The sequence below is a fragment of the Vombatus ursinus genome, unplaced genomic scaffold (genome assembly GCF_900497805.2).
Source record: "Vombatus ursinus unplaced genomic scaffold, bare-nosed wombat genome assembly UNPS02014924.1, whole genome shotgun sequence".
In the NCBI taxonomy this organism is placed as follows: Eukaryota; Metazoa; Chordata; class Mammalia; order Diprotodontia; family Vombatidae; genus Vombatus; species Vombatus ursinus.
In genome coordinates this window covers 2,479,818-2,496,072 of record NW_020954702.1, presented here as the reverse complement: position 1 = coordinate 2,496,072, position 16,255 = coordinate 2,479,818, and the positions used below count along the sequence as shown (strand labels likewise).

The 16,255-nt window shown below is 37.1% G+C and overlaps 1 protein-coding gene across 1 annotated transcript in view; it reads right to left on the bottom strand.

Annotated features, from left to right (window-relative positions):
• Positions 1-16,255, bottom strand: part of PRDM15 (PR/SET domain 15) — a 169,835-nt gene that overhangs the window by 78,266 nt on the left and 75,314 nt on the right. Inside the window, exons 6-7 of the mRNA XM_027843599.1 lie at positions 6,236-6,460; positions 4,075-4,207 (exon numbers count right to left, since the gene is read on the bottom strand). Coding sequence (XP_027699400.1) covers positions 4,075-4,207; positions 6,236-6,460 — 358 coding nt within the window. The remainder of the gene's footprint in view (positions 1-4,074; positions 4,208-6,235; positions 6,461-16,255) is intronic.

The following is a 16,255-nucleotide window of genomic DNA, read 5'->3' as shown; positions in this document are numbered from 1 at the left end:
GGAATAAGAATTTATGTATTGACTACTGTGTAGCAGGCACTGTGCTATGTGCTTTTCAAATATCATCTCATTTGATCTTTACAACAATCCTGTGAGGTAGGTGCTGTTATTATCCCCAATTTACAGTTGAGCAACCTGAGGCAAACAGAGGTGAAATGACTTGCCCAGAGTTTCATAGTTCACAAGTGTCTGAGGCTGGATTATAATTTAGGTCTTCCTGACTCCAGGCCCACAGCTCTACCCATTGTATTACTTTTAAGGATTTCAGGCACATCTCAGACTGCAGACCTGAAAACTTTCAATGCTTCCATAGTTGTTCGATCCAGGGGAAAGTTGGATTTCTGCCCTCTGACCTGAATTTTAGTCGGAGCAATAGGACTGTGGGCTTGCCCTGGTTGGAGTTCCAGCAGACGTCTGTTAGATTCAGCTACTATCAGGCAGCTGGAAAGCTCAGCTGGTTCAGAATGACACTTGGGCAGGTTCTACTCTGGTCTGGGATTTTTGCCCTGTTCATTCTGCTATCAGCTTCACATTGGGTTGGAAGTTGGAACTTAGCTCTAGGTCCACATCCAGGTCCAAGCCACATGGCTGTTGTTTGCTTTTGAATTTCCTCTTTGCGTGGTACATAGTAAAGGGCCAGGAACCTCTTCTTACTCTAGATTGTCTTTCCCTTGGCAAAGATACCCTCCTTAGTCCACCTTGGATCTATTACTGACCTGGATAGTGAGTCAGTCAATCAGTTAGTCAATAATTATTTATTAAGTACATACTATGAGCCAGGCCTGATACTCAGCTAGGGATACAAAAAAAAAAAAAAAAAAGAAAAAGTCCCTGCCCTCAAGGATTTCAATGCAAACAAATATATACAAACAAGCTTTATACAGGATAAACTGGAAATAATTAATAGGGAAATGCCATCCAAATTAAGAGGGATTGGGAAAGGCCTCCTGTAGAAGATGAGATTTTAGATGAGACTTGAAGAAAGCCATGCAAACCAGGAGGCAGAGATGAGGAGGGAGGGGGAGCATTTCAGTTATGGGGAAAACCAGGAAAGAGATGGAATGCCTTATTTGAAGAATAGCAGCAAGTAGGCCAATGTTACTGAAGTACAGAGTTTGTGGGAAGTTTAAGGTATAAGAAGAAATGGGGGTGGAGGGCAATGGTTATGAAGGGCTTTGAATGCCAAAGAGAGAATTTTGTAATTGAACCTGGAGGCAATCGGAAACCTCTAGACTTTAATGAGTATGGAGTTAGACAGGTCACAGCAGGGCTTTAGGAAAATCACTTTGATGGCTGAATGGAGGATGGATGGAGTGAGGAGAGACGTGTGACAGACAGGCTACTGTAGTAGTCTAAATGTGAGGTGATGAAGGTCTTCTGGTTGAACCTATTCCTGCACACTCTACAAGTTTAGGCTCCTCTATGCTAGACCTGGGACCTCTTCTTGTCCTGGGACACAGATTCTCCCTGAGCCAAAATGTTCTACGTGACCTACTCCTGGCTAACACTCATCGCCAGTGTCCACAGACTTTTTCATCTTTCTCCTGATGTCAACCTTTCCCAATCAGGATTCAGTCAGCTTCATTTTCTAGACATATTTGGAGAAGTTGGGAGTATGAGGAAGCTCACTGAACTTCTTTCTACTCTGCCATTTAGGCTCTGATACTTGCAACATGACCAGCTCATCTTTTTCATACATAAACTTCTTTGATGACATCCTTTACTTCACTCTTGATATCTATTTTCAGTTCTTCAGAGATTATGTTTCATGGCTTATAGTCGTATAACGTCAGGATAAAAATTGGTATTAAAAGGATGGCTATTTGTTTCTGGGAGGCACTTGGGACTTTTAAAGGAGCTTTGCAATCTCCCAAAGGAGACATATAGCAATATATTATATATATCATCAATATATCAATATAGCATGCTATTTTCTTATTTAATTCTGGATACAAAACTCATTGTCCCTCAAACTACATGCCATTATCTGTACAATAAGCTCTCCTTATCAACTTGTTATTTCTGTGAGGATTGTTAGATCAAATTGTTTGGAGTGAATATGGACCTCATTTAGGAGTTTCTGTAAATCTAGGGTGACTGAACAATGTCATGCAAAAATAAGAGCAACTGGAGGACCTTACCATCCATAAATAATCCCTTTTCAATGTGGATGCTGTGGGGGACAGCTTTTATAACAGTAGTGAATAACTCTGGTGAAGATTTATCTCCCTGTTTTATGCCTGCTGGTGAGTGATTAGACAGTTGTCTACAGGCTTATGTGTGTTGCTGTACCTTTCAAGGAATCTTAAATAATTTTGATATATGCATGGGAGATGCCTGTTGGACAAGTGCCTTTAAGGTGGTCTTTTTTATTAGCAAACTAAATGCTGTTTAGAGGTCAAACATATTAAATAAAATAATCTTTTAGAAATAAGATATTTTTAAAAAATGAACAGGAATGACTATAAAGTCATATTCTTATACTTCAAAAAATAACAGTACAAATACAAGATAGAAGAGGCATAAATAGAAAGGAGTTCATGTAAAAAAAAAAAGACATGGAGGTTTTAGTCTACTCCAAACTCAGTGAATCAACAATGTGATAGAGTAGATAAAGGCTATTGCAGTCTTAGGCAGAATTAATAGAAGTGCAACATTTGAGGAAAACAATTAATCATATGACTAAAGAAGTATAGATTTAGAGCTCGAAGAGACTTTGGAGGTTATTGAGTTCACCTCCCTCATTCTACAAATAAAGAATCTGAGCATTAGAAATATAAAGTAATTTGTCCAGAATGATAAAAGTAATAACAGAGGTGGTATTGGAACCCAGGTTTTCTGGATTCTCACCCAGTATTCTTTCAACTGTTTCATGCTGCAACTTCTATATCCTAAGTTTTGCTTAGATCAGTTATCAGGTACTGGGCTCAGTTCTGAGTTCTAATTTTTTTTTAAGAGAAACCAACAAACTGGAATGTGTTCAGAGGCTAGAAACTAAGATGGGGAGAGGACAAGGGAACCCTGATATATGAGAATTAGATAGAAGACCTTGGGATATTTACTCAGAAGGAGAGAAGGTAAGTTTAAGAGGGAAGTAGGAAAAATGTGATAACTGTCTTCACTTATTTGGAGCAATGTCTCACTAGAGAGGGAATAAAATTGTTCTTTGTGGCACCAAGAGACAGGAGTAGGAACAAGAGGAAGTAGCAGAAAGACAGATTAGACTCAATGTAAGGGAAAAAACTTCCTAACAATTAAGAGTTATTGTCCCAAAGTGGAGTGATCTGACTTGAGAGGTAATTAATTCTCATTATTGCAGGGCATCAGACTGAGGATTTGTTATTATGGAAAATATTATTGTTTAGGTACAGTTTCGACAAGATGACCTTTGAGGTTCCTGCAACTGACTGAATTCTAAGATAATGAGATCACCAAGAAGGAAGTATATTGAAGGAACAGAGGTAAACTTCTGCAAATATTTACATATAGAAAGGGCAAAAGAAGGAAGAGAAGGAGGCAGAGAGGATACAGAGGTAGAAAGAGAACCATAAGAATGTAGTCTCACAAAGGACATAGAGAATATATCAAAAGGAAGAAAGTGATCAGCAATGTAAAATGGTATAGGAAAGTCAAAGAGAATGTGAACTATGAAAAGGCCATTGAATATGTCAAGGAGAAAATCAGTGGTTACTTAAAAATGGGCAGTTTTAAGAATGTGGGAGAGACAGAAGCAAGAATGTAAGAGGTTGAAGAAAAAAGGACTGGTGAGATAAAGGCAAGTAATGCAGAATATTTTTTCAAGAACTTTGACAATTAAAGGCAAAGAGATGGAATCATAGTCTGAGTAATAAAAGGGCCAACAGAAGGGTTTTGTTGCATAGGGAGACTTAAGCATGTTTGTAACATGTCAAACAATGCATGATTTAACCCTCCATAATATTAAATAAAAGTGGCCCATTTTCATCAAGTCATTTTGAAGAGTGCCTCCTATCTAATAAAAGGAATTACAATACTTCTTATTAGGTATCTTATTCTGTCAGCATGGTAGAACAAGAAGTTTAACCAATGACTTACTTTGGAACCGAACTGATATCTTTTGTAGTACTGGGCAGCTTTCCTAAAACGAGCTCCATAATCCGTTCATCTGTAGTTGAGTTAAGGTCTTCATCTGGTGGGATTTCTGTTATAATTTCTGCCACTTGATCCACTGGTGGGGGCAAGGGAAGAGAAATATAAATTACATATACATATATAATATACACAAAAAACAAAAAAAATTATTTGTAAAAATAACACGATTTATTTGGCAAAATATTTGAAACAAACTAAGAAATGTTTATGAAAAGCACACTAAAATCATGTGATAATTAGAGTAAGTTTGGATTAAAAACAAAACAAAACAAAACACTCAAGGTCAAATTAGTCATCTTGCAGAATCCTGATAGTACGAAATGCAAGAAAGAAAAATTAAGTTCTTGCCTTCAAACTGGTTATGTGTTTATGATGATCATAATGTATCCGAGTAGCTCACATTTATCCAGTGCTTTAAATCTTACAAAGTCTTTTCCTTATAACAACTTTATAAATAAATAATATAATTATTATTATATATATATTTTTAAATATGAAGAAATTGGAACACTGAGAGTCTTGTGACTTTTCCATGATCATGATCCTAATATCTCAGGTCCTTATAAATTTAGGCCTTCTAACTTCAAATTCAGTGTTCTTTTTACCATACCAAGGTGCCATAAAGGTAAATTACATTTTAAATCCTTAAGAATAAAACCAAAAGACCAAGAAATTATTTTTTTCATATCTGCCATAATTCATTATGACCTTAAGTATATAAATTACAATGAAAGTGTTTTTAAAGGTTGAAATATTCCAAATCCTTCTTCTCAAAGCTACCAAAAAGAATTTAAAATGTATACTCCAGTAAAATCTTTGAGTTTTACATATACCTAAATGTGTACTAAGATGATTAATAAAAATTTGTAGCTGAGTAGTTTTGATGTTTTAAAAATGTTCAAAATTAGAAAATATATGGTAATAGAAACTGGAATAGATAATATAACTTCCAAACCTTATTTTAGATACTAGTTTTGATCTTCTACTCAAGTTAACATTAGGAAAATGACTAAATATAGAATCATAGAACTGCAGTATCGGAGATTTTGTGAAAAGTAAATTTTATTATATTTTTCTTCTTTATACACATCTTCCTTTCTGATACATGAAAGAGTACCATCACACAACAGGCTACACAAAGAAGAAGCCAGAGGACTAGGTAATGTGCAAGCTAGAAAATCAACTCCTAAAAAGTACATTGGTTGAATATGCTAGAAAAAGCTTTGGTAGAAAGTTTCAGAAACTGTGGAATTTATGCAGAAAAAAAAATCTAATTAGGCTATTGAGCTTGAATTTCGTAAACAGAAGGCCAGTGGTCTCATTTTAAGAGATTTCAAAACCATAAGATCAACAATAAAATCTAATTTTATTAGACACAATTAAGATACATAATTTCTTGGCTCTAATCACCTCATATATAGGAAGCTGAAATGCCCAGTGGGAAGAACCCTGGATTTGATGTCAGCAGAGATTTTTGTAGTTCAAATCCTGTCTCTGACAGCTGCAAGAGCAAGACTGTTAGCAAGTCATTTAAAAGTCTCCAAACATCAGTTTTCTTCTTTGTAAAATGACCATAATAATACTTCTACTACTTGCTACATAGTACTGCTGTGAAGAAAGTGTTTTGTAAGACAAACTTACAGAAGAAATGTGTTGTTTATTATTATCACCTGTGCTTTTTTTTTTCTTTGAGTGAGGCAATTGGGGTTAAGTGACTTGCCCAAGGTCACATCACCAGTAAGTGTTAAGTGTTTGGTCTGTGGCCAGATTTGAACTCAGGTCCTCCTGACTTCAGGGCCAGTGCTCTATCCACTATGCCACCTAGCTGCTCCATCATTGCCTGTGCTTTTGCAATGATCTCAAGACTCCAGTCTCTATCCACTCTGATCACCCTATATAACAATGCCAGAATAATCTTTTTTTTAAAATATGGCCTTATATACATTACTAAGGACCTCAGTTTTTTTTTTTATCTGTCAAATGAAAGCATGGATTAAATTATTTCTCTGAAGTCCTTTTCATCTTTAAGGTCTCTGATCCTAAGAAATGGGACTCTACCAATGATCAAATTGGCAACCATTTCCCAGGGATCAGTGCCACTCACCTGCTGGTTCCTTCTCTTCAATGATGACAAGAGGTTGTTCACCTTTTGAAGTTTTGTTTTTTTTACCTCTTCGGGGCTTTTTCTTTGGTTCTCTGTTGGCACTGCCACTTTCAGAAACAACAGGTGTATCCTTAGGAAGTACCTCTATTTCTTTATCTGGAGCTATTTCATTATGGCTGGCTGGAGGCATGCCTTTGATTTGTTCCAGATGACTCAATACATGTTCTACAAAGAGAGAGAAACAAGCAGGAAATACTCAGTATTTCAATAGAATTAGACTAGATGTTCTCTAAAGTCTCTTCTAATGTTAAAATTCTTTATATGTGCAAACATATAAATATTATTCTACCATTATTCCCCGCTCATGTTGTTATTAGCTTGGAAGATGACTCTTTGTTTTTGTTTTCCCGAGAGGCAGCATACTACATGGTAGAAAAACTTGAAGTCAGGAGACCTAGGTTTGAATTTCATCTGAGACAAGCATGAGCTTTGTGACCCTCATTACTGGACCCTTATTGAACTAGATGACTTCCAACATCACCTTACAGCTCTAAATCTTATTCTGTGACGTCACTCAACACTTCAGAGGTTCAGTTTTGCTATTTGTAAAAATGAGGATAAAATAGTTTTTCTACTCACAGAGCTATTGTTGGGAAAGTGTTTCATAAACCTTAAGCAACTATACAAATTTGATTTATTACTGTTATATTGTTATTATAGAAACAGTTATGCCCTTCACAAAACACTATGATTACTTCTAAAAAAATTCACACATATATCAAAGTGAATTCTCCTTTGTGTGAAACAAATGGTTTCCATAAGCTTGCATCCCCCCACTATTGCAACCTTATAGAACACTTCAAGGACTTTCTAACATAGTTGAACTTTTTCATATGTCATCTCCCCTGGTTAGAGGGTGAGCAATTGCAGAGAAGGAACTGTCTAGCCTCTTCTGTTTTCACATGTACTTAGCACAATGTTTGGCACATGGTAAGTATTTAACAATTGCTTTTTCAGTCATTCAGTCATTCATGAAATTTTTTAAAAGTTGCTTTACTTGTTTTAAATATGATCAATTATGGTGATTGGTTTCCTGATGTTGAACCATCCTTGAATGCTTGATATAAATCCAACTTGATCATAATGAATGATTTCTTAGATAAATTACTGTTTTGTTAGTTTTGAATCAATATTGATTAATGATATCCACCTACAGTTCTCCTTTGCTTTAGCTTAGGTATTAGAACAATATTTGCCTCTTAAAAAGGAGTATAGGTATAGTGCTTTCTTTCTCAACCTTTTGAGAATAATTGGTATAGCAATGGTATTAGCTTTTTTTTTTAAGAGTTTGATACAATTGTCCTATGAATCAATCCATCAGGACCAGGAGATTGTTCTCTGGTAGTTCCTTTACGACAACCCGTTCTATTTCCTTTTCGGATACTGAATTATTTAAGATCCCTATTTGATCTTCTGTTCAAGTATTTTTATTTTGTTTTGTTTTTGGATGAGGCAATCCGGGTTAGGTGACTTGCCCAGGGGCACACGGCTAGTGTCCATTTTAAGTATTTTTGAAGGTAACATTTCTTTGTGTTCTCAGTTTTGTTAACATATAACTGCATAGTAGGTTCTGACAATTTTTTATTTCTTATGGTTTTCTTGTAATTTCACCATGTTCATTTGCTATTTTGGTGATTTGTGTTTCTGTACTCTTCTTTTTAATCAAATTTATTAAAGATTTATCAATCTTGTTAGTATTTTCAAGGAACCAGCTTTCAATTTTGTTAATAGCTTCTGAAGTATTTATTTCCAGTTTATCTGTTTCTCCCCTAATTTCCAATCCCTCTCTTTTTTTGTGCTTTTTTTAGGCTAGTTGTTAAGTTTCTAGTTTTTTCAATATATATTCAAGTCATTATCTTCTATTTTGTTAATACATGTTTGTAAACAGCTCTTTTAGCTTCAACTCAGAAATTCTGACATTGTTTTATCATTGTCATTTTTCACATAATTTTTTTTAAATTAGTATTTTATTTTTCTTCCAATTACATGTGAAAACAATTAACATTTTTTTTTAATATTGAGTTTCAAACTCTGTCCCTCCCTAAATTCCTCCACTCCCCCCTCATTAAAAAGGAAAGCAATCTGATACAGCAAAACGTATTTTCATGTTAGTCATGATGTCAAGGAAAATACAGACAAAAAAGTAAAACAAGAAAAATAAAGTAAAGGTATGATTCGAACTACATTGATACCCCATCAGTTCTTTCTCTGGAGATGGATAGCATTTTTTATCATAAGTCCTTTAGAATTGTCTTGGATCACTGCATTGCTGAGAAGAGCTAAGTCTATCACAGTTGATCATCACATAATATTGTTGTTACTATATATAATGTTCTCCTGGTTCTGCTCATTTCACTTCGCATCAGTTCAGCTAAGTCTTTCCAGGTTTTTCTGAGAGCATCCTGCTCATCATTTCTTACAGCACAATAGTATCCCATCACAATTATATACAACAACTTGTTCAGTCATTCTCCAACTGATAAACATCCCCTCAATTACCAATTCATTGACATCACTAAAAAAACTATGTTTTTGTACAAATATGTCATTTTCCTTTTTGCTTTTTATCTCTTTGGAATACAGACCTACTAGTGGTATTGCTTGGTCAAAGAGTAGGTATGCATGGTTTTATAGCACTTTGGGCATAGTTCCAAATTGCTCTACAGAATGGCTGAATCAGTATACAACTTCACCAACAGTAAATTTGTGTCTCAATTTTCCCACATCCTCTCCAATATTTGTCATTTTCCTTTTTTTGTCACATTAGCCAATCTGATAGGGTGGTAGCTCAGAGTTGTTTTAATTTACATTTCTCTAATCAAGAGTGATTTAGAGCATTTTTCATATGACTACAGATAGCTTTTATTGCTTTGTCTGAAAATTGCCTGTTTAACCATTTATCAGTTGAGGAATGGCTCTTATTTCTATAAATTCGACTCAGTTCTCTGTATATTTGAGAAATGAGGCCTTTATCAGAGAAACCTGCTGTAAAATTTTTTTCACAGTTATGATTACTATGTATTTTTCCTCCATTCTATCCCTCCCCATTTATCCTACTCTCTCTCATTTCACCATGTCTGTTCTCAGGTGTTTTGCTTCTTACTTTTACCTCCCCCAATTCTTTCTATTAGCCTACACATAGCTCCCCTTCCCCCCTGCCTTTATCTCCTTTCCCTCCTGCTTTCCTATATGGTAAGATAGATTTCTATACCCAACTGAGTATGTATGCTGTTCCCCCTTTGAGCCAATTCTAATGAGAGTAAGGTTCACACACTCCCTCTCACCTGCCTCCCCCATCTTACGACCTACTGTAAAATCTGTTTCACACCTTTTTTTTGTTAAATAATTTACCCCATTCTACCTCTCCCTTTCCTGTTCTCCTCATGCATTCCTCTTTCTCACCCCTTAATTTTATTTTTTTGTTTTAGATTATCATCCCATCATATTCAACTCACACTCTTGCCCTCTGTCTATGTAGACTCCTAACTGATCTAATAAGGAGAAATTGCCTGTTTATTTCTGTTTAGGAGATACAAGTATCATTTTCCCATGTAGAAATATAAACAGTTCAGTCTTATTGAATCCCTTATGGTTTCTTTCCTGTTTACCTTTTTATGCTTCTGTTGTGTCTTATATTTGAAAGTCAAATTTACTATTCAGCTATGGTCTTTTCATCAAGAATGCTTAAGAGTCCTCTATTTCATTTAATATCCATTTTTTTCCCTTGAAGGATTATTTTCAGTTTTGCTGATTCTTGATTTTTGGTGATTCTTGGTTGAAATCCCAGCTCTTTTCACTCCAACATCATATTCTACACTATCATATCCGAAACTGCTAAGTCTTGAGTTATCCTGACTGTGGCTCCACAATATCTGAATTTTTTCTTTTTGGCTGCTTGCAATATTTTCTCCTTGACGGGAACTCTGGATTTGGCTATAATATTCCTAGGAGCTTTCAACTGGGGATTTCTTTCAGGAGGTAATCAGTGGATTCTTTTAATTTCCATTTTACCCTTTGGTTCTAGAATATCAGGACTATTTTCCTTGATAATTTCTTGAAAGATGACATCTAAGCTCTTTTTTGGATAATGGCTTTCAGGAAGTCTAATAATTCTTAAATTATCTCTCCTGGATCTATTTTCCAGGTCAGTTGTTTATCCAATGAGATCTTTCACTTTTTCTTCTATTTTTTTTATTCTTTGATTTTGTTTTATTGTTTCTTGATGTTTCATGGAGTCATTAGCTTCCACTTGTCCAATTCTAATTTTTAAGGAATTATTTTCTTCAGTGAGCTTTTGTACCTCCTTTTCTATTTGGCCAATTCTCCTTTGGAATGAGTTCTTTGCTTCATTGGATTTTTGTACCTCTTTTTCCATTTGACTAATTCTGATTTTCAAGGCATTCTTTTCTTCATTGGATTTTTGTGCCTCTTTTACCATTTGGTCTATTCTGTTTTTTAAAGGGTTATTTTCTTCCGTATTTTTTTGTGTCTCCTTTATGAAGCTGTGGCCTTTTTTTCCCATGATTTTCTTGTATCACTCTCATACCTCTTCCCAGTTTTTCCTCTAACTCTCTTTCTTGATTTTTAAAATCCTTTTTTGAGCTCTTCCCTGGCTTGAGACAAATTCATATTTTTCTTTGAGGCTTTGGATGTAGCAGTTTTGAGATTGTGTTTTGAACTTTCCTGTCACCACTGTAACTTTCTATAGTCAAGATCTTTTCCTGCTGTTTACTCATTTTTTCCAGCCTATTTCTTCACTTTTAACTCTAAGCTTAACTGGGGATCTGCTTCTGGAGTGGAGGGGGCACTGTCCCAAGCTTCAGGTTTTTCATGCAGCTGTTCTCAGAGATAATTCTGAGTACCTGTAAGTTTTTGGTTCTTCCAAGGTGTTATGATCTAAGGAGAGGTGTGTTTACTACTCTCCTTGCCTGTGCTCTGGTCTGTGAGCTACTATAAGCATTCTTTTCTGGCCTGGAACTGTGACCAGGGTCCCAGCTCCCTTGCAGCCACAAGTTCTGGTGTGCTAGTGATCCTCCTCCATCCTGGGACTGAGACCTAGGACTGACCCAGATCCACATATGGGCAATGCAACAGATTTCTGCCTCTGGTGCCAGCAAACGGACTCCTGTAATCTCCTGACCAGTTGTCTGACTCCCTTATCATCTGTGAGCTGAGAGGTCTGGAAACTGCCACTGATTCAGTCATCCCCAAAGCCTACTGATGGTTTACTGGGGCATAGCCTGTATTCCACTCTCCTTGCAGTGCAAAAGATCTTTCCTGATGGCCTTCTAAGTTGTCTTGGGCTGGACAATTGTTTCACTCCGTCCTTTTGTGGGTTCTGATGCTCCAGAATTTGTCTTAGGGAATTATTTAAAGTTGTTTAAAGGGGTTTTGAGGAGAGCTTAGGGAAATCCCTACCTTTTCTCTGCCATTTTGACTCTGCCCTCCCATAATCATTATTTTTTTTTTAAGGCAATTGGGGTTAAGAGATTTGCCCAGGGTCATACAGATAGTAAGTGTCTGGTCTAAGGCTGGATTTGAACTCAGGTCTTCCTGACTTCAGAATCAGTGCTCTATCCACTACGCCACCTAGCTGCCCCATAATCATTATTTCTAAGATTTGTTTTTTGACCTACTCATTTAGGATTTCGTTATTAAGTTTCCACTGAAGTCTATGTATTGTTTTGTACTCTTTAAGCTGATTACTGTTTTTATTATGTTATGGTCTGTAAAAGATGTCTTCAATATTTCTACCTTTTTAGATTTATTTGCAGTATGTCTATGGCTTAGTATGTGGTGAATTTCTGTAAAGGTTTCATTTGATGATGGCTTTGCTTTTAATTGAAGATGAAGTAAGAAATAGATATCACACCATATTCTCTTCTACACTTAGGACAGAGGTAGCTGAGTATATAACAAAGAGTTTAAGTAACTTAATCCTTAAGAATTGGTGAGTCAAAGAACAGATCACGGAAACATCAGAAAACTTCATCAAAGAAAATGACAACAAGAGACAATATAATAAAACATAGAAATTGTTGTTTAGTTGTTTTTCAGTCAGGCACAGCTCTTTGGGACCCCATTTGGGGTTTTCTTGGCAAAAAAAACTAGAGTAGTTTGCCATTTCCTTCTCCAGCTCATTTTTACAGAAGAGGAAATTGCTACAAACAGGGTTAAACGACTCTCCCAGGGTCACACTACTAGTTTTTCAGGCCAAGACTGAACTCAGGAAGAAGAGTCAGGAAGGCTCTAAGCCCACACCACCTAGCTGCCCCTAAAACATAGAAAACAGGGACACTAATGGACCACGGGCAAAGATGTGAATTGGTCCAGCCATTCTGGAAAGCAATTTAGAATTATCCACTCAAAGTCACTAAACAGGAGTTCTAACCTTTTTTTTTATCCTTAAACCTTTTCTGTCTACCCTTCGGCAATCTGGTGATGCTGGACCACTTCTCAGAAAACATTTTTAAATGCTTAAGTTACATAGAAATGCACAAAATACAAAGGAAACTAAACATACAGTTATTTGTCTAGCTATCTATCAAACATATTTAAGGGCCAAAGGAGAAGAACTCAATTAATCAATAAACACTTATTAAGTGCCTACTATGAGTCAGTCATTATGCTAAGTATGGGGATCCAAATAAGAAAAAGATAGTCCCTGCCTTCAAAGTGCTTATAACGTAATGGGGGAGACAACATGTAAACAAATATATGCAAAGTAAGCTATATAGGATAAATAGGAAATAATTAACAGAGGGAAGGCACTGGACTTGGTGGACGGGAAAGATTTCCTATAAAAGGAGGGATTTTAGTTGGAACCTAAAGGAAGCAAGGGAGGTCAGTGGTGTGAAGACAGGAGGGAAAGCATTCTAGGCCTGGGGGGACAGCCTGAGAAAATGCCCAGAGCTGAGGATGGAGCCTCTTGTTTGTGGAACAGCATGGAGGCCAGTGTCATTGGAATGAAGAGCACATATTGATTAAGTTGTTTTTTTTTTCTTTTTTTGGGTTAGGCAATTAGGGTTAAGTGACGTGCCCAAGGTCACATGGCTAGTAAGTGTAAAGTGTTTGGTCTGAGGCCACATTTGACCTCAGGTCCTCCTGACTCCAGGGCCAGTGCTCTATCCACTGCACCACCTAGCTGCCCCCGAAGAGCACAGATTAAGAGGAGGTAACTAGTTTATGCAGGGCTTTGAATGCCAGAGCACTTTGAATTCGATTCTGGAGGCCACAGGGAGTCATTGGAGTTTACTGAATGCGGAGATGGGGATGAGGACATGATCAGACCTGTACTTTAGGAAAATCACTTTAGTGGATGAATGGAAGGATGGATTAGAGTGTGGAGAGAATTGCAGCAGGCTAACCCAATAGCAGGTTAATAGTTTAAGTATGAAATGATGAGTGCTTGCACTATTTGAGAGATATTACAAAGGTAAAATCAAAAGGCTTCAGCAACAGCTTGGATATGGATGGGGAAAGGGATGGTGAGAGATAGTGAGGAATTCAAGATGACTCCTAGGTTGTAAGCCTGAGGGACTAGGAGGATGGTGTTACCCTTTACAAGAATAAAGAAGGTAGGAAGGAGGGGGTGGGGTGAGGTTTAGGAAGACAGATGTTTTCAAGAAAGTTCTGCTTTGGACATAGTGAGTTTAAGAGGTTTACAATTCAAGATATCTGAAAAGCAGTTGGACATGTGAGGCTGGAGATCAGCAGAGAGATTGGAATAGGATAGGAAGATTTGAGAATCAACAGCACATTGATCATAATTCAATCTCTAAAAGCTGATGAGATCACCAAGTGAAGCAGTAGAGGGAGAAAAAAGAAGCTCAGGACAGAACCAGGAAGAACACCTACAGTTAGAGGGTGTGATCTGAAGGAGGAGTGAGCAAAAGAGACAGAGAAAGAACAGATGAGAACCAGGAGAGAGTGGCATCCCAAAAACCTAGAAAGAAGAGAGTATTAAAGAAGAGTGAATGATCAACAGTGTCAGAGGCTTCAGAGAGGTCCCTTATCAATATATCTATCGATAGTTCTCATAAAGATTTTATGGAGCTAAGAAAGTAGGCATATGGATTGACAATTATTGACATCATCTTGATCGCCTTTTTGCTGGAATAATATGGTATGTGATTTCCCCCCACCCCTAATCATTTGTTATATTCAGATAGCTTGAAAATCAATTCCTCAAATCTTTCAAAATTGTCACCTCCAATATGTTCAAGTTCTTGTCTCCTCTCTTTTGTTCAGATTGTGTCCTTTGTCTTCTCCACTTTCACTTATTTTCAATCTCTCCCTCTCTACTGGTTCATTTCCTACTGCCTTTGAACGTGACCATGTCTCCCCATCCTGAAAAAAATCCCATTGGATCCATTCATCTCCACTATCATCCTTTATCTCTTTTGCCCTTTGAAGCTAAACTCCTCAAAAAGGCCATGTACAAAAGGTACCTCAACTTTCTTTCCTCTTCTTAACTCCTTACAGTCTGATTTCTGACCTTATCATTCCACTGAAAACTCCTCTCTCCAAAATTACTAATGATCTCTTAGTTGCCAATCCAATGGCACTTTCTCAATTCTCATTCTCAGCCTCTCTGCGACCTTTGATACTGTTGATCACTCTATCCTCCCTGATAATCTCTTCTCTCTAGATTTTTTGGGACACCACTCTCTCCTGGTTTTCCTCCTATCTGGCCACTTCTTCTCTATCTCCTTTGTTAGATCTTCTTCCAGATCACACCCTCTAACCATAGGTGTCCTTCAGGGTTCAGTCTTCTTTTGGTCTGCCTCCATACTACTTCACTCGGTAATCTTATCATCTCCCATGGATTTAACTACCATATCTATGCCAATGATTCTCAAATGTACCCATACTGACCCACTATCTCTACTGATCTCCAATCCTCCATCTCTAATGCCTTTCAGATATCTTATCCCAGATATCCAGTGGGCACCTTAAACTTAATATAAACAAAACAGAATCTATTATCTTTCCCTTTATGCCCTCCCTCCCCTACCTTCCCTATTACTATAGAAGGCAACACTGTCTTCCCTTTCCCTCAGGCAAGCAACCTAGGAGTCATCCTGGATGACTATCTCTCACCACTCCACCTCCCTGTCAATTTCACCTTTACAGCACCCCTTCTCTCCTCTGACATTGTCACTATTCTAGTGCAGGCCCTCATTACCTCACATCTCAATTACTACAACAGCCTGCTGGTGGGTCCGCCTGCCTCTAGTCTCTCCCCCCTACAATCCATCCTTCATTCAGCTACTAAAAGGACTGTCCTAAAATACAGGTCTAATCATGTTACACATATACATACACACACACACCCCCCTCATTAAACTCCAGTGGCTTCCTATTGCCTCCATGAACAAAAATACAAAATGCTATGTTCAAACCCTTCATAACCCAATCCTCTCCTGCCTTCCTAGTCTTCCTACACCTTACTCCCCAACAAGTACTCTTTGATCCAGTGACACTGATCTCCTAATTCTTTCACGAACAAGACATTCCATCTCTTGGCTCGAGGAATTTTCTCTGGCTTTCCCAGAGAATACTGGGACACTCTCCCTCTTCCTCTCTGACTAGTGACCTCCCTGGCTCTTTTAAGTTCCAACTAAAATCCTACTCTACAGGAATCTCTCTCTTTGCCTTAATCCACTGAAAAAGAAAATGACAAACCACTTCAGTGTCTTTGCCAAGAAAACCCCATGGACAGTATAGGCATGCTATGGTACGTGAAGAGTCAGACAACAACAACAACATATCTATATCTAAGTGCTAAAACAATTAAAAATGAATGCTGAAAATTACAAAGAATAAACCTGGCCCCAAAGAAAAAGATGTGAGAAGACTCTTCTCCCCACACTTTTTCAGATGTAGGCAGTTCATGGATATGCAATATTGCATATTTTTGTCAGATTTTTTTCAATAAATTATAAATTTTTACTGATT